The sequence below is a fragment of the Mustela erminea genome, chromosome 1 (genome assembly GCF_009829155.1).
Source record: "Mustela erminea isolate mMusErm1 chromosome 1, mMusErm1.Pri, whole genome shotgun sequence".
In the NCBI taxonomy this organism is placed as follows: domain Eukaryota; kingdom Metazoa; phylum Chordata; class Mammalia; order Carnivora; family Mustelidae; genus Mustela; species Mustela erminea.
In genome coordinates, this window is record NC_045614.1 from 171,764,988 (window position 1) to 171,782,792 (window position 17,805).

Below are 17,805 nucleotides of genomic sequence, written 5' to 3' on the forward strand. Positions count from 1 at the left end.
TCAAATATTTACAAGAGCTTCTGATGGGGTACTAATTCAAGAATCACTTTGTGTAATGTTCTAAAGGGTCACAATGGACAAGTGCTGAAGAGTCACTTTGGGTTCTAGCTCTTACCATGTTCAAGTTTTGTTCTTGTGTAATTTACTACAATATCCTTTTGCCTTATGGGATTTATGTTCCTAATTTAAGACTGTGTTCTATATAATAGGCCAAAATGATGAAGGTGGTGACTTGGAAAGGTTTGCATTAAGAATTCTATGCCATTTACAAGGTTGCTATGAAAACCTACTCTGGTGTACTAACACCTGGGCTACAGATCCATACTCTGTTATCCCATTCACCCCCCTGCACATGCCCAAATGTACCCTCGCTAGTCTCCCAAGGAGTACTTAAAGTCACAAGCCATTTTCCTAGGTTGTCACTTTTGCTTCAAGATTTTTAGTCAATATATATCATGCAAAGAAAGAGGTGAATTTTTAAGCTGTAATACAAGACTTAAAATTTGGGTTAAGGTGGATTACTCTAGACACGTGTAGCCTTGCCAGCCTTTGTGCAAAGTATGAAAAGATGACTTGTGCATCGTATTAAAAGGTACCTCTTCCCTCTGCTCTTTAGGCAGACTCTTTGGTACAATGTGCCCTTCCTCTGACTGGGCAGGCTTGCACCAGGGCTCACAGATGGATGAGCAGAGTGCATATTAAACTTCAGCTCCAACTCATGTATTCCTTGCCAAGGGCCCCTGTGCAATGCACAACTGTCCATATTGACCCTGCTCTCCACAGGCATAGGCTTATTGCTTCTGCTGTCAAGGCTGCTTTGTTGTAATCTTTTGGAAAGTTCTGAAAGCATTTTTTCAGTTATAATGATATAGTAGATTTTGGTGGTGGGATGGAGCATCCACTAAAGGAGAAATTATATCCTTTAACAATTTAAAGCTAAAATGACTTTAGAAATTGTAGTCTGAAAATCAAAGGCAATGGGAGACAATGAAACTCAGAAATACTATTGTGCCTACAGAGAAACTAAAAATGTTAAATTCTCTACATCTGTTGAGTTTCAAAAGGCAAACAGACCTATAATTAGAGGATATTTTTCCACATGTTAATGGACTTCATTGTTCCTAGGTATATTACCAAAATTGATTTAGATGAATATCAGAATATATTAGTCATAGACACTTTTCTGTGGAATCTCTTCTCTGTCATCCAATTGCTACTTACCAAATGTTATTTTTTAAAACCTGACGTGTTTATGGAGCAAATCCTTATACCAGCTTTATCTGGAATATAATCTCGTAGCCGCAGTCCCAGGCACTCGCCGCCCACACTTGCCACCTAGATCTGTGCCCCCACGAAGAAAACCTTTACCACCAAATAATGTCACTGGCAAGCCAGGAAGTGCAGGTATGTTGGTCATATACCTTCTCTCTCTGTGATGTTCATTTTCCTGGGCAACCACAAGCCCTTCTTGGCAGGCTAGGTTAGGCAATAGACTAGTCTTTGGAGCATGGGACACGTGCTTGCATTGGCCCCCAAAACTGGACACTGGGAAGTCCAGTGGACATTGGGCTTCTGCCCTGATTCTGGAAGGGATGGGTGAGCCAAATATACACATCTAATCCAGTTTTTTCCACCATATCTATAATGCTTCAGTATATTTGGCTCACACATCCCTGTACCCCTAGGCCAGTTCACTTCTTTTTATAATATAATATTTTCAGTGTTCCAAGATTCATTGTTTATGCACCACACCCAGTGCTCCATGGCATATGTGCCCTTCTTAACACCCACCACCAGGCTCACCCAACCCACCATTCTCCTCCCCTCAAAAACCCTCAGTTTTTTTTCCTCAGGGTCCACATCTCTCATGGTTTGTCTCCCCTTCTGTTTTCCCCCAATTCACTTTTCCTTTTTAAAGGTTGTGAGACAGAAGCTCACTCAGGCCTTTCAACAAGTGCATTCTTTTGAATGAGGTACGGTACATTGCCAACCTAGTAGGGGTAATGGAAAATGTGAGGTCCTGTCATCTCTTTATCATTATCTCCGAAAATGAAATCCTGTACCTTTCACTGAAGGCCCCCCTTGTTCACCAGCCTTCATGCTGGCCCCAGTATTATGGTACTAGAGGAGAGACCGAAGCAGCTCTACCTTGTGCAGCAGGGCAGGAATATATTGTAGAAGTCAACAGAACAGATGTTATAGTAAGCATCTTTTTCCTTCTTCTCCAGCCCGATCCATGCCTGCCAGTTACTCTCCAGGTCAAGCCATTCCATCTCCTTGAGAGCTTTCCTGTAAAACATCTTCCACCTAACCCCACTGCTCCATATGTAGTTCACCTGTTCTGCCTTTGCCGTCAACAACTACTTTCATCTTTTGACTTCCCTCTTGGCCACCAGACTTGCAACCTGACCATTCATCCCCTTCTCATCTCATTATTTTCCTTGTAAAAATCGTTCAGTGGGTCCTTGTCCCCTAAAAACAATGTCCAAATCTGTGGTATGGAAGGCCCTTCACGATCTGACCTTTCCTGTCCTTCCACAGTCAGCTCTCATGGCACCCCAAAGTATCTCAGCTCTCACCCCTTTAAATTAAACACAGCAGGTAGTTTTGTGCTTCTCTGGCTTGGTTCTTCCTGCAACCTCTGCCTAGAATATAGCTCTCGTACCTCCCTGCTGATTATCTCACTTCTTTATTGGCACAACTTCTGTGAAGGCATTCCTGCCCTCCCCCCACCGACCCTGCATCTTTTCCCATAGACATTATTACTCTGTCTGTTTTCTTTCTCTGTGACTTTATCCAGTTTTTTCCACCATATCTATAATGCTTCAGTATATTTGGCTCACACATCTATTTCAATCAAAGACACTGGTTTTGTTTTCTCTCCAAGCCTGGCATATAGTGTAAGTGCTGAAAAATATTTATAGAATAAATGAGAACTTGGCAGTGCTCCTATAAAGCCTGACGACTTTGGCTCCACGTTATAGGAATCATTTTATCGGGCCGAGTAACATCTCCACCCTTGAGGGCCACACTCGGCCCTACGGAAGCCCCTTCAGAGAGAACAGAGACAGATGAAAAGCAACCAACAGCTCCTGCATCAGGAGAAGATCTTGGTTAGTATGTCATTCACTTCACACTGGATGCTTAGCTATGAAGTACTGAAAGATTTCAAGTTAGGGGGAAGTGTGTCTCAGTTCTGGATTATCTGCTTTGTTCAATTTTATGGTCAATATGAGTCTTTTTAAATTTTGAGATTATATTCATGTTTAAAGCTTTGAGATAGAATATGGTCCTTCCCTTCATAGAGAAGAAAGTACACAAGTTTTTTAGAGATGTCTTCCTGAAAAGATCTAGATTACTCAGTGCTTCTCACTAAATCAGCTGTCATTATTATTGACATATTTTGGGGTGGCTGGCTCAGTCAGTAGAGGATGCCACTCATGCTCTACTGCCTGATCTCAGCTGATCACTGCCCTAATCTCAGGGCCATGAGTTCAAGCCACACTTTGGGAATGGAACCTAATTAAAAAATAAGTCATACATATATTAATTTGTTACTGAGTATTGCCTACTTTAATCTTTAGATCATTTTTTAGTATACTCAGAACACCTACAGCAGGACACAATTAAAGGCCTTTTATTGTGGATAGTATGTATAATTATAATGAAAGAAATCAAGATCACAAGCAATTGAGCAGGAGGCATATTAAATATTTAGAGTTCTTAATACTCTTTTATTTTATTAAGAAACTTTTTTATATTTTGCTAAAATAATTTCTTATCTTCTGTTCACAGTTAATATAACTGACTTTAGCTCAAGTCCAACAAGAGAAACTGATCCTCTTGGGAAGCCCAGATTCAAAGGTATGTACGATCGGCTCCAAAGTCTCAATTTTGACAAAGCTGTCTTTGGTGCAACTATCAGTTAGCTTTTGCTGTGGAATAACTGCAAAATCTTAGTAGCATAGTCTAATAAGGATTTATTTCTCATGTGTCTCCAAGTCACCTGAGGGTCAGCTGATCTCAGCTGTGCTTAACTAGGTGGTTCTGCTTCTAGCAGCAGGTTCAGCTGGGCCTCCTGTGGCTTGGGCGTAGCTATACTCCACATTTTTTCATTCTGGTGCTGAGGATCAAGGACCAATAGTGACTCAGAAGGAGCCATTTTGGTGACAATACAAAGTCAAGGGTGGTGAGTTCAAAAGCACAACAGCATTTCAAGTTCCCCCTTGTTTTATACCTGACACTATCCATTGGCCAAAGTCACATAGCCAACCTCAAATCGAAAACTGGAGAAGTATACTCCTTCCATGCACACAGAAAATATTTTTGAACAGTATCAAATCCACCATAGTAAGAGAGCAATGATATAGAGCCCAGTATTTTCTTTTGTAATATTTTTTTCTGAAGTGTAGAATTTGATAAATCTTAACATACATATACACCCATGAATCTATCATCACAATACATCTACCACCTCCAAGAGTGTCATCATGTACTTTTACAATTCCTCCAGTTCATTCCTCCACCAAATCTCTAGTTCCTAGATAAACACAGATATGCTTTATTATAAATATGTATGCATTTCGTGGATTTTTATGTACATGAAAAAATACAGTAGGAACTTTTTTTGGTCTGGTTTCTTTCAGCATAATTATTTTAAGATTCATCCATGTTGCAACATGTATCAATAGTTCATTTCTTTTATTGCTGACTGATATTCTGCTTTATAGATATATAAGTATTTATTAAACCTGTTATGATATTTGGGCTTTTTCTAATTTTTTTACATTGCCAGTAAAGCTGCTGTGTGTGAGTGTTTGTATAGGTATATGCCTTCATTCCTTTTGGATGAATGCCTACAAGAGCAGTGGCTAGACTATAACATTTTAAGAAACTATAGATTTTTTCCACGGTAGTTATGCTGTTAACCTTTCTGTCAGCAGTGTATGAGACTTCCAGTTCCTCCACATCTTTACCAACACTTATGTGGTATTTTGAATTTCAGTCATTTTAACAGGTGTGTAGTGGTATCTGATTATGATTTTACTTTGCATACCTCTAATGACTAAGGATGCTGTGCCACCTGTTTTGGTGTGCCTGTTCAAATTTTTTGTCCATTTTTAAAAAAATATTTTATTTATTTGACAGACAGAGATCACAAGTAGGCAGAGAAGCAGGCAGAGAGAGAAGAGGAAGCAGAATCCCTGCTGAGCAGAGAGCCTGATGTGAGGCTTGATCCCAGGACACTGAGATCATGACCTGAGCCAAAGGCAGAGGCTTTAACCCACTGAGCCACACAGATGCCCTTTTTTTGTCCATTTTTTATGGTACTGCTTATTTTCTTATTGTTGAGTTTCAGAGTTTTAAAAGGTTTATTTATTTTAAAGAGAGGAGAGAGTGGAAGAGTGCATGCATGAGCGGGGGGAGGGTCAGAGGGAGAAGAGAATCCTCAAGTAGACTTCTCACTGAGTGCAGAGCCCAATGCAGGGCCTGATCCCAGGACCCCTAGATCATGACCTATGTGGAAATCAAGAATTTAATGTTTAATTGACTGAGCCACCCAGGCTACCTAAGATTCTTTGTATTTTTTTGGTAGAAGAACTTTTTCAGATACATGCTTTGCAGATTTTTTTTCCTAGTATGTGACTTCTGTTTTTTAATTTTAATGAATCTCAGTTTATTAATTTGGTTTTTTTATACACTGTATTTTTGGTGTTATATTTAAGAAACCATTAACCAACCAGAGGTCACAAAGACCCTTTGTTTCCCTTTAGAAGTTTCTCTGCTGTTTTTTAGATATTTTTTACTTTTACATTTAGGTCTACAATCCATACTGTGTAAAATTTTGTATATGATACAAGATGTGAAACAAATCAGTTACCTTGCTTGAGGATATAAAATTGTTCCAGCATCATTTGCTGAAACAAACTACTTTTTCCACTGAATTTCATTTCTGCCTTTGTCAAAAATGAATTGTCTACATATATGTAGAAATGTTTTAGCTCCCTGGTCTGTTCCATTGATCTATTTATCTGCCTTTACATCAATACCACCATGTTTGTATTATTGTGGTATTGGTATTGTATCGATGATTCTGGGTACTCTATATCTACATCTGAATTTTAGAATCAGCTTTTCAATGTCTTAAAAGTAGCCTGGTTATATTTTTATTAGAATTTTATTATATTAGAGTTGCATGGGTCAATTGGGAAAAATTGACAGCCATACCATGGTTAAGTCTTCCTACCGATGAACAATGGTATATTTTACAATTTATTTAAGTCTTCAATTATTCTCACCAGCGTTTTTTAGTTTTCAGTGTACATAAAACCATAAAAATAGTATTTTTATTTAAATTTATAATTATTCATTGCTAATATGTAGAAAAATTAATTTTTATATAATGATCTTATGTCCTGAAACTTTGTAAAACTCAGTACCTTTCATGTAGATCCATTAGATTTTCTACATACAGAATCATGTCATCTGAGAGTAGTTTTACTTCCTTTTTAACTTGGGGGGCTTTTTTCATGCCTTATTATACTAGCAAAACCTTCCAGTAAAATACTGAATAGTTACAGTGAGGTTGGGTATCCCTTTACTTATTCCTGATTTTATGGAAAAAGCATCCTCTCACCTGAATGTAATTAAGAATGATGTTACCTCATAGGTTTTTCATAGATGCCCTTTATTGTACTGAGAAAATTCCCTTCTGTGTCTACTTTGGTGGTTATCTGAAATGAGTGCTAGATTATGTCTAATGATTTTTCTGCCTTTATGAAAATGAACATTTTTAAATTAGTTTCTTAATATAATGAAGTAGTTGGTTTTGAATTTTCAACTCTTCATTCCAGGGACAAACTCCACTAGGTTACAATGTATTCTCATTTTAATATGTTGTTGGATTTAATTTGGTAAAATTTTGTTTAGAATTGTATTCAGTGAAGAATATTGGTCTGTAGTTTTCTTTTTTGTAATGTCTAGGTAAAGTTTTAGTTTCAGAATAATGCTGAACTCTCCTCAGTTTCAGAGTTTCAGAATTGGGATTGCTTCTTCCATAAATGTTTAATAGGGAAGAAGAGTATTTTTTCTTCCCTAGTAAGTTTTTGGTAATTTTTATCTTCAATTTATTAGTCCATTTCATCCAAGTTGTCAAATATGTTGACATAAAGTTGTCCTTAATATTCTTTTATTATTTTAATATCTGTAGAGTCTTTAGTGATGTTGACTCTCTCATTCCTGTTATTGATAATGTGTAAGTTTTCTCTTTTACCTGATTAGTCTGGTTGTAGTTTTATTATTATTTTTTTATCTGAAAAATTTGACTTTTTGTTTCATTGATTTTGTCTACTTACTTTGATCTTTATTAATTTTTTCTGCCTAATGTGGTTTAATTTATTCTGAAAGTAAAATGTGTGTTCTTTGATTTGATTCATCTCTTCCTGAATATGAAATTTACTGCTACAAAATTTCCCCTAGATATTATTTAAGCAGCATCCAAAAATTATTGTTATATTGTATATTCATGTTTACTCTATTCAGAATATTTTTAATTTCCTTTTGATTTATTCTTTGACTCACTGATTATTTAGAAGTATAAAATTTAATTTCTAAGTATTTTGAGATTTTCTAGAGATTATTCTGTTACTGATTTCCAATGTAATTCCATTGTTATCACATGCTCTATAAGATATTTAAATCCTTTTAAATTTATTGAGACATGTTTATGACCCAGAATATGGTCTATCTCGGTGTATGTTCTGTGTGTACTTGAAAAGAATGTGTATTCTGTTATTCCTTTTTTTTTTTTTTTTTTTTGTATTCTGTTAGTCTTAAGAGGAATGTTGTATTTGTTTGCTAGGGCTTCCATAACAAAATGCCACAAAGGTGGTGGTTTAAACAACTAAAATTTATTTTCTCACCGTTCTGGAAGCCAAAAGTCTGAAATCAAGGTATCATCAGATTTGAGTTCTTTTGAGCTCTCTCTCCTTGATTGAAGTTGGCCACCTTCTCACTATGTCCTCATATAGCCTTTCCTCTGGATGCACACATCCTTGTCTTTTCCTCTTATTAAGGACACCAGTCACAATGGATTAGAATCCCACCCCTATGACCTCATTTAATTTCATTTACTTTTCTAAAGACCCTAACTCCAAATAGTCACATTGGGAGTTAGGGCTTCAACATAGGAATTTTGGGGAAATAATTTACATAGCCAGTATTATATAGATGTCAATTAGGTCCAGTTGTTTAGTTTTACTGTGCAATTCTTTTATATCTGTGGTAATTTTCTATCTACTTGTTCTATCAATTAAAGACAGAAGAAATTGAAATCTCTGACTATAATTGTGAATTTATTTCTACTTACATTTCTATCAGTTTTGCTACATTTATATTAAAGGTCTGTATTATATACAGTTAAATCGTATTACATTAAAATTAATTAATTAATAATTAATAAAATTATTTTTAATAATTAAAATAATAATAATAAAATATTAATGATTAATGTTATGTACTGTTAATTATTAATAATAAAATAATTAAAATTATTATATATATTTAAATGTATTATATATACTTAAATTGCTTAGGATTCTAAGAAACTGATCAATTGATCCTTTTTCATTATAAAATTATCTTTTCTGTTTATGGTAATACTATTTGCTCTGAAATCTAATTAGTTAATATTGCATATCCACTCAAGCTTTCTTTTGATAAGTGTTACCATCTATCTCTTCTTCCCATCCTTTTGGTCTTAATCTGTTAGTCTCTCTATATTTAAAGTGTGTTTCTCATAGGTATCATATAGTTGGTTCTTGCTTTGTTATCCTATCAAATAATCCCTTCATTTTATTTTGTTTAGAACCTTATACTTAACATGACCAATGATATAGTTAGGTTTAAATCTATCTCATCTTGCTATTTGTTTTTAGTTTGTCTCCTCTATCCTTTGTTCCCTTTTTCTTCTTTTCCAGCCTTCCTTTAGATTTTTTTCTTCAGCTGAAGTGTAGTTGACACACAATGTTACCTTAGTTTCAGGTGGGCCGACATAGTGATTCAACTTTTCTATACATGATACGCTCTAGTTCCATCCATGTTGTCGCAAATGGCAAGATTTCATTTCTTTTGATGGCTGCACATTATGCTACATTCACTACAATTGTAGTTACTGTTGTCACCATATATTATTATAATATTATTGACTATGTTCCCAATGCTGGACTTTTTATCCCTATTTTGTATTCATTCCATACTGGAGGCCTGTATCTCCCATTCCCCTTCATCCATTTTTGCCTATCCTCCTACCCCCTGGCAACCATAAGTTTGTTTTCTGTGTTTATGGATTTGTTTCTGCTTTTTGTTTGTTCACTTGTGTGGATTTTTTTTCTAGATTATACATATAAGTAAAATACAGTAGTTGTCTTTCTCAGTCTGACTTACTTCACTTAGCATAATATCCTCTAGGTCTATCTATGTTGTTACAAACAACAGCCTCATTCTTTTTTATGGCTGAGCAATATTCCATTATATATATGTACCATTTTTCTTTATCCATTCATTTGTCAGTGGACACTGGGGTTATCCCCATATCTTAGCTATTGTAAATAATGTTGCAATAAACACAGGGTTGCATATATCTTTTCAAATTAGTGCTTTCATCTTCCTTGGGTAAATACCTAGTAGTAGAATTACTGGATCATATGGTATTTCTGTTTTTCATTTTTTGAGGCACTTCATACTGTTTTCCACAGTGGCTGCACAAATCTATAGTCCCACCAGTAGGACACAACTGTTTTCTCCATATTCTCCAACACTTAGTATTTCTTGTTTTTTTTGACTCTAGCTATTCTGACAGGTGTAGGGTGATATCTCATTATAGTTTAGATTTGCATTTCCCTGATGATTAGTGTTGTTGAACATCTTTTCATGTGTCTGTTGGCCACTTGAATGTCTTCCTTTGCAAAAATATGTCATGTGTCCATTTTTTAATTGGAGTATTTGTGGGTTTTGGTGTCAAGTTGTATAAATTCTTTACATATTTTGATTATTAAACCCTTATCAGATATATCATGTATCTTCTCTCTTTCAGTAGGTTGCCTTTTTGTTTTGTTGATAATTTCTTTTGGTGTGTGAAAGTTTTTTACTTTGATGTAGTCCTGATTGTCTTTGTTTTTGTTTAACATGCCTGAGGAAATATATCTAGAAAAATGTTGCTAAGGCCGGTGTCAAAGAAATTACTGCCTATGTTTTCTTCCAGAAGTTTTGTGGTTTCATATCTCAATTTTAAATTTTTAATCGACTTTGAGTTTATTTTTTGTGTATGGTATAAACAAGTGGTCCAGTTTCATTCTTTTGCATGTAGCTGTCTAGTTTGCCCAGCAACATTTATTGAAGAGACTGTCTTCCCTATTGCGTACTCTTACTTCTACAACTTCACAAATAGTGCAAGAACTTTACCTTAGTATAACAAATATTCTCTCCTCCTGGCCTATCATTGTTATACATTTTACTTTCACATGTTAATATATCACACTAAATTGTTATTTTTTATGCTTAAATGGTAAATTATCTTTTAGAAAGAAATAATAAAATTATTGTACCTACCTACATATATAGTTACTATTCTCAGTGCTCTTTATCCCTTTGTGTGGATTTATATTTCCATCTGGTATCATTTTCCTTCTGCCTGAATGTCCTTTAATCTTTCTTTTAGTGTGGGTCTGTCTGTTGGTTTTGAATTCTGTTCAATTTTGAAGGTATCATTAGATTTGAGTTCTTTTGAGCCCTCTCTCCTTGATTGAAGAAGACCACCTTCTCACTATGTCCTCTCACTATATCCTATTTCACTTTTCTTAAAAAAGGATATTTCCACTAGTTATAGAATTCTAGATGATAAGGTTTTTTTCCCCAGTGTTTAGAGACGTTGCTTTACTGTCCTCTCACTCTCATTCTTTCCACTGAGAGATCTGCCATAATCCTTATCTTTGTCATTCTATATATGATGTCTTTTATGCCTCCTTTAAAAATTTTTCTCTTTTTACCATTGATTTTGTGAAACTTAATTATATTAGTATAGTTTCTTCATGATTGTTGTGCTTAGGTTTCTTTGAACTTTTTTGGATTTGTGGGTTTAGAGGTTTTATCAAATTTGGACATTTTTCACCATTATTTCTTTGAATATTTTTTCTGCCTCTTTTCTACTCAGATACTAAAATTATGTGTATATTATACTGCCTGAAATTATGCCACAACTCAATGATGCTCTGTTCATTATTTTTAATTCTTTTTTCTCTCCACTTTTATTTTGGGTAGTTTTTATTGCACTAATCTTTTTCTCTAATATCATCTCTATACTACTATCATCCTGTGTGTTTTCCATCTTATACATTTTAGTTTTCACCTCTAGAAATTTGATTTCAGTCTTGTTTATATCTCTCATGTATTACTTTTTTTTATCACATACATTATAGTGATAATAATGTTTTTATTGTCCTTGTTTGATGACTAACATCCATGCAAGTTCTAGATTGATTTCCACAGTTTATTTTTCTCCTCATTATGGGTATTATTTTCCTGTTATTTTACGTTGATGTGCTGGATTTTTTTTTTTTTAATCTAAAGTATTCTTGAATTTCATCCTGGACATATTTAAATTACTTGAAACCACTTGACCCTTTTGAGTCTGGCTTTTAAGGTTTACTAGGTTAGACCAGAACTCTGTTTAGTGTAGGGCTAATTATTCACCACTTCTAAAGCAACACCCTCTCAAGTACTCTTTCCACTGCCCCATAAATTATGCAATTTAAAACGTGCTCGGGGGACCAAATTACTTTTGGATATTAGCATAAGTTAAACCTATTTAGAAAATTAAACCAGCTACAACATCTAAATCATGTTTCTCAGAGACAGGAATTCTAAATTTTCACAAGTTTGAACAATGCAGAGCACTGCCTTCATCTATCTGTTTATAATGTGAGACCGAATGTCTTAATACAGATAAATAGATTTGAGTTTACCTCCACCTTTAGTACACGCTCAAACAAGGCTAAATGTCAGAGTCCTTTCTCTCTTAGGTCCTCATGTGCGATACATCCAAAAACCTGAAAACAGGCCCTGCTCCATCACTGATTCTGTCAAACGGTTCCCCAAAGAGGATGCTACTGAAGGGAATGCCACCAGCCCACCGCAGAACCCACCTACCAACCTCACTGTGGTCACTGTGGAAGGGTGTCCCTCATTTGTCATCCTGGACTGGGATAAGCCACTAAATGATACCGTCACTGGTAAGATACTTTGGTGGGAAGCATTGATATGTGAATGTGGTACCTGGGTCAAACTATGTCCTATAAGGTATATCTCAGGTGTAGTGAGTTGTAGCAGAGCTGTATTGCCAGAAGTGTCATATGATGGGAAAAGATCATCTATGTCCTCATTATGGGCTTTCTGTTCATTTAATCTCTTTAGGTTGCATTCCTTCCATCTCCCCTCAGAACTCTTTTTCATGGTATAAAGATAGATCTGATCTTTCCATTATCAAGAAAACAACAAAAGACATAGAAGTTGGCGGTGCTGATGATATTTACACCAGTTTGCATTTCACAAAACTAATTCCTAGATTGACCTAGAAGTTCCCAGTGGGTTGAAAGTTATTCAGTTATTTTAGGAGAAATTTTTTTTAGAATTCTAATCCTGGTCATTTTTCTGCTCACCTCAGAAAATTTTAGTTCTGCTATCACTCACCTAATCCCTCTAAAAGTGACTGTGAAAAATAAGAAGGGAGTCATTATTTGAATTTATTATATGGGAATTTATTTCTTCATAGTGAACAGGTTAGTCAAACTAGAGAGGAGGGAGAAAAGATGAAGAGGCTGAATCAGCTAGAGGAATATACCCAATAGGGGGATTATACAGAGCTCCTGCCGTCCATGTCCTACTATGCTTGGACAGGTAGACAGGGTCTAGAGGGCCCCACTGAGAGGCTGTCAGGATGGAGAAAGGAAAGTACATAGGGCAAGTGGGGAGTGGGAGATTCAGCATCTGACAAGTTTTCTGTGAATAAAGAAGAAAACAGCAGTTATTTCTCCTCAGACAAAACTGTTTGGTCTGGGAAACTTTTGCTGAAACAGCCTATTTTGCTTAACTGGGCTTTTTTTATTTAACCATATTTTGTGAATTTCATTTTTCATAAAGGCCTTGCCTTTGTTTTGAGAAAGAATCAGCCATTGCTCATATTTCCTGGGGATTTGCCTAGTCCTGCTTCTTCACTTGGGACTATGCCAGTAGGCGCTACCATCCCAATATCTAAAAAACAATCTCTTGAGTATTGACTATCTCATGGATCAAAAAGTCAAAATTCCCAATTCATGTAGTATACTAATAAGGATTTCTCATGACAGACTGAAACTTAGTTATTATAGAACCATAGAAACCATAAAATTTCATTAGTCTTAAAGATGTGGGACTTCAAGGTGGAATTTGTTAATATATCTAGTAATCCAATACATCTAATACATATTCCCTTTGGTGTCTCAATATCTGATTTAACTTTTTAAAAGCAAAAGGATTTTCCTTTCTGGTTCATCATGTAACTTTTTTTTTCATTGTAGAAACTTGTAATCTCCAAAAAATAATGAATAGGGTGTACTTTCTCTATCTAACCAATTACATTTGTAACATTGTTACTAAATGTTAATGGGCTGCTTAAGATCCTTCATAAGATACTGGACTTAATGATAACAATTTTCATGGAAATGGACTATATCTCTTTAGCTGCAATATTTTCTAGATGGAAATAAGTCCATATTTAATTATAACCTAGTGTATATTTAAATGTTGGACCATATATCCTAACAGTCTATTCTACTTTTTTGCACTGTTTATTTTTAGTGTTTTATTATTTTATTAAATACCAATTGATTTCAAATGTAATCTTTTAGAAACCAGCAGATCAGGTAATGCAGAGGTTAATTCTCTCAAATCACTGGAAATTGTTTCATAAGAAAGGATTGAGAACAATTGCAAAAAGAGAGTGAAACATATTCTTTATTCCCTGAGTTGGCTTCTGTCAGTAATCTGTCTTTTAATTGACAGGAATGTATTACCTCTAATAAATAACATCCAAATTTGGTTGCTTCTACATGTCCCTTCTACATTAAGGTAAAAATAGATACACCTAAGAAATTGGTCATAACCTGGGTCCTTTAAGTTAGTTATGACGTGGTGCTTTGTGATATGCCAAGAGCATAGCAACATAGATTTAAGTCCCAGACTGGCTGTGCTCTATATATGCAAATTGAGTATGCAATTAACCTCTTTGCTTTAGTTTCCTTATTTGTAATAACAATAATAATTCCCACTGTTATCAACTTATGAGGATAATTTTTTAGAGAGGGAGGAGGAAAGGGCAGAAGGAGAGAGAGAATCTTTTTTAAAGGTTTTATTTATTTATTTATTTATTTATTTTAGGGAGAGAGCTTGAGCTGGGGGAGGAGCAGAGGGGAGGGAGAGTGTAGGGGGGTGGGTGAGCAGTAGGGAAGAATCTCAAGCAGACTCTCTGCTGAGCATGAAGCCCAATTGGGGGCTCAATCACACAACCCTAAGATCATGACCTGAGCCAAAACCAGGAGTTGGATGCCTAACCAACTGAGCCATCATGCTCCCCCGATGAGGATAAAATTAAACAATGTAAATGTGTGCCATGAGTCAGAAGCTGTTAAATTAATGTTTGTCAGTAGCAGCATTAGTAGGACTGGTAAGAACAGTGTCACCATTATTATTTTCATGCTCTGTTTTCATGGCCAGACTCTAATTTTCCAATCTTTATAATAAATGGGATTTTTTCTGTTAAGTAAATTTTCTGTTAATAGGACAGTAATACCCTCTGAGGGGATAAAATACCAATTATTCAGTGCTAGTTTTTTATACATACTTTATGTCTTTACTGTTAAGGAATTTATAAATCCCATATTTTAATTTTTTCCATATTTTAAAGTAAGAAATATGGACACATACTAAGTGGTTATCTTTGCCTTCTGAAATATACTCAGAATATGGCTATAGATATTCATTCTAAACATTAATATTCCAAACATTAATATTCCATTTTTATGGTGTTGGTGGACTTACAAAAGAGTTATGATTGCTTTAAAGCATTGCAAATGAAGATTTTGTAAACCTTCATTACAAAACCCAAGAAAGTACATTCAAAAGCCAGAATTCTGAGAGAAATTCTAAATGTATTTTTATGAAGGTAAATTCTATATCCATTTTGAAAACTTGGATCTTTCAGGATAAAAATAGTATTAAATAAGCATTTAAAAATGAGTCAAAAGAGGAGTGCCTGGGTGGCTCAGTCAATTAAGCATCTGCCTTTGGCTCAGGTCATGATCTCAGGGTTCTGGAATCAAGCCTCACATCAGAGAGGCTACTTCTCCCTTCCCTCGACCTGCCACTCCCCTTGTTTGTGTTCTCTCTCTCTCTCTCTCTCTCTCTCTCTATCTCTGTCAAGTAAATAAATAAAATCTTTTAAAACAAAATGAGTCAAAAGAAAATTAGAGAAGATATGTGGTAAGAATTTCTAGTACTAAGAGCCTGGGGTAATCTTAAAAAGAATATTACACAGTCAATGAGAAGTATCCTAAGCCTAAGATGTTTTTTGAAAGTGGTTGCTTTCATGCATAGTCAACTGGAGTGTGATATAATTTTTTCTTTGGGTGACTAAGAAGCACTTGAATCTTTCCAATTGGCATCTTTCCAACTTTTGTATCTTTCAGGTTTTTGTATCAAAACACAGCTCAGGGATAATAAAAGCAATAGCAATAATAGGTACCATCTGTTGAAAAAAAACATGCAAAATACTATTAAGCACTTTGCATATATTCCTAATTTAATCCCCACAAACAATACTATGAAGAGATCTTATTGACATTTTATAGATGAAAAAACAGACTGAGATCAAGGCAAGTGACTTGGTCTGTTTCTTTTCATTGCGTCATAGCATCTCCCTTTTTTTTTTTTTTCCCAGGAGGGAACTAACTAGCCTGCCCCATGCCCTTTAATAGAAAAGTCATGAGTGTTTTGGGTCCTTTGTATCAGAAACACATCTAAACGTGTATCCAACGAGCAGTTTCCATTTTTAAAAAGATCAATTTTACTTACATTTTGATTACTCCCATCTTTTTCTAGTAAATATTGCTTCACAGCTGAGAAAAAGATATAAAATGGATATATTTGAATTCAGGGCCCTACCCTTCCCTCCCTTTCCACCCTCTGTAAGAACAAAGAGCCAGCTGAGAGATGGATTGGGAATAGAAGAGTCTGAGAAAGGAATACCAAATACTAGCTATAAGTCCTTTGGTAGCTCTGTTAATGTGTCCAGTACAATGGCCATTGTCTTCTAGTTTAATTTTGTGAATTTTTGGAAGGATGGTCATACGAAATTATTAGAAAGAGCTATCCTCCTTTTTTGATTTTTAAAATATACCATTAAAACTCCTTCCCAAATTGAAATTGATTATGTCTTCCCGAGTCTTTCATAATGTTCGTCTTATTTCCAGCCTCCATCTCCCATCTTTGGTCTCAGTGCTAATAGCAGAAATCCCTAGTGACCCGCCACCTCCTTCACAGCCTTCCCACTTTCCCTGATGGCTGACTTGTGTATCTGGAGTGGGGTTTGTTGTTGTTGTTTGTTTTTTGAGTTTTTAAACAAGTTTAAAAACCTGTTTAAAGTTTTTTGAGTTTTGACAAGATCTGCATGATCTTGTCACATACATTAAACTAAACCCCAACCGAGGGCAGGGAAAACCAACTAACAACTTTATCAATTATGTTCTTAATCTGAAAGTCTTTCTCTTGATTAGTCCTGCAAGTTCATAGAAACATGTCTCTAAGTGAGATTTATGGAGATCTCTATGCAAATTTAAAGGTCATAATTTTTTTAAAAGGATAATTATCTAGAAAGCATATGTAAGCAATAGGTATAAAATTTTTATAACTTACATAAGCAGTAGGTACAAAAATCCCATAATTCTGTAGTTCAAAATAATAAACTGTCATTCATTATTTGGTTAACTGTTATTTGCTGCATGATTTTTAAACCCAAAGTTTTTTGGTAACAGCACTATGAATGCAGTGGCCTTTTCCCCAGCTATATAATAAAGCTCCATACAGAAGAAAACATGGCTTCTACTCAAGTACCACTTCTCATACAGTGCTTTCCTTATACTGAGCATTCCAACAAGAGCAGACCAACTGATTTGCCTAGCAACATCATTGGCAACCAGTTCAAAGCTACCACGGGAGTGTTATCAGTCTTCATAGTTAGCAGGCCTTCATGTTCCAGTAAAGGGAAAGCAGAAATGGCCAATGAGCAACTCCCAAAATGCTTTGGGACCTTCATCATCCACTGACCATCCCCATCTGGGAATTGCTAATGTGTAAAATCAGTACGCCTCAAGGACTGCAGGCTAAATTGCTCACTTTTATGAGAGTGACTTTATGATGCTGTTTGCCTTAAGAATAATGAAATCAGCCAGGATGTAAAGACAAGTATTTGTTGGCTTTTTCACTTTTCAGAATATGAAGTTATATCCAGAGAAAATGGGTCATTCAGTGGGAAGAACGAGTCTGTTCAAATTACAAATCAAACCTTCTCCACGGTAGAAAATCTAAAACCAGATACAAGGTAAGCCACCTGTGCTATTATAGGTGAATTGTGAGAGTGCAAAAGTCCTAACAAAGGAATGAAACGACATCATCCGTCTTTGTCTTACGGGACAGTCTAGTTTGCATTTCATTCTTTGG

At 35.4% G+C, this 17,805-nt stretch overlaps 2 protein-coding genes across 38 annotated transcripts in view; one reads left to right on the forward strand and one right to left on the reverse strand.

The window, feature by feature from the left end:
* The window catches only part of ABI3BP (ABI family member 3 binding protein), a 256,296-nt gene that overhangs the window by 214,735 nt on the left and 23,756 nt on the right, over nucleotides 1–17,805 (forward strand). For all 36 annotated transcript variants that reach the window (XM_032350780.1, XM_032350494.1, XM_032350563.1 and 33 more), the window contains 5 exons: nucleotides 1,300–1,404; nucleotides 2,985–3,113; nucleotides 3,796–3,864; nucleotides 12,078–12,287; nucleotides 17,578–17,686. In XM_032350780.1, the coding sequence (XP_032206671.1) occupies nucleotides 1,300–1,404; nucleotides 2,985–3,113; nucleotides 3,796–3,864; nucleotides 12,078–12,287; nucleotides 17,578–17,686 (622 nt within the window). The remainder of the gene's footprint in view (nucleotides 1–1,299; nucleotides 1,405–2,984; nucleotides 3,114–3,795; nucleotides 3,865–12,077; nucleotides 12,288–17,577; nucleotides 17,687–17,805) is intronic.
* The window catches only part of TFG (trafficking from ER to golgi regulator), an 84,520-nt gene that overhangs the window by 9,334 nt on the left and 57,381 nt on the right, over nucleotides 1–17,805 (reverse strand). Inside the window, exons 8-9 of one of the 2 annotated variants that reach the window (XM_032350844.1) lie at nucleotides 16,162–16,205; nucleotides 12,793–13,053 (exon numbers count right to left, since the gene is read on the reverse strand). In XM_032350844.1, coding sequence (XP_032206735.1) covers nucleotides 12,844–13,053; nucleotides 16,162–16,205 — 254 coding nt within the window. In that variant the 3' untranslated portion in view covers nucleotides 12,793–12,843. Of the gene's footprint in view, nucleotides 1–12,792; nucleotides 13,054–16,161; nucleotides 16,206–17,805 lie in introns of those variants that run through there. The other variant, XM_032350834.1, reaches the window with a different exon arrangement.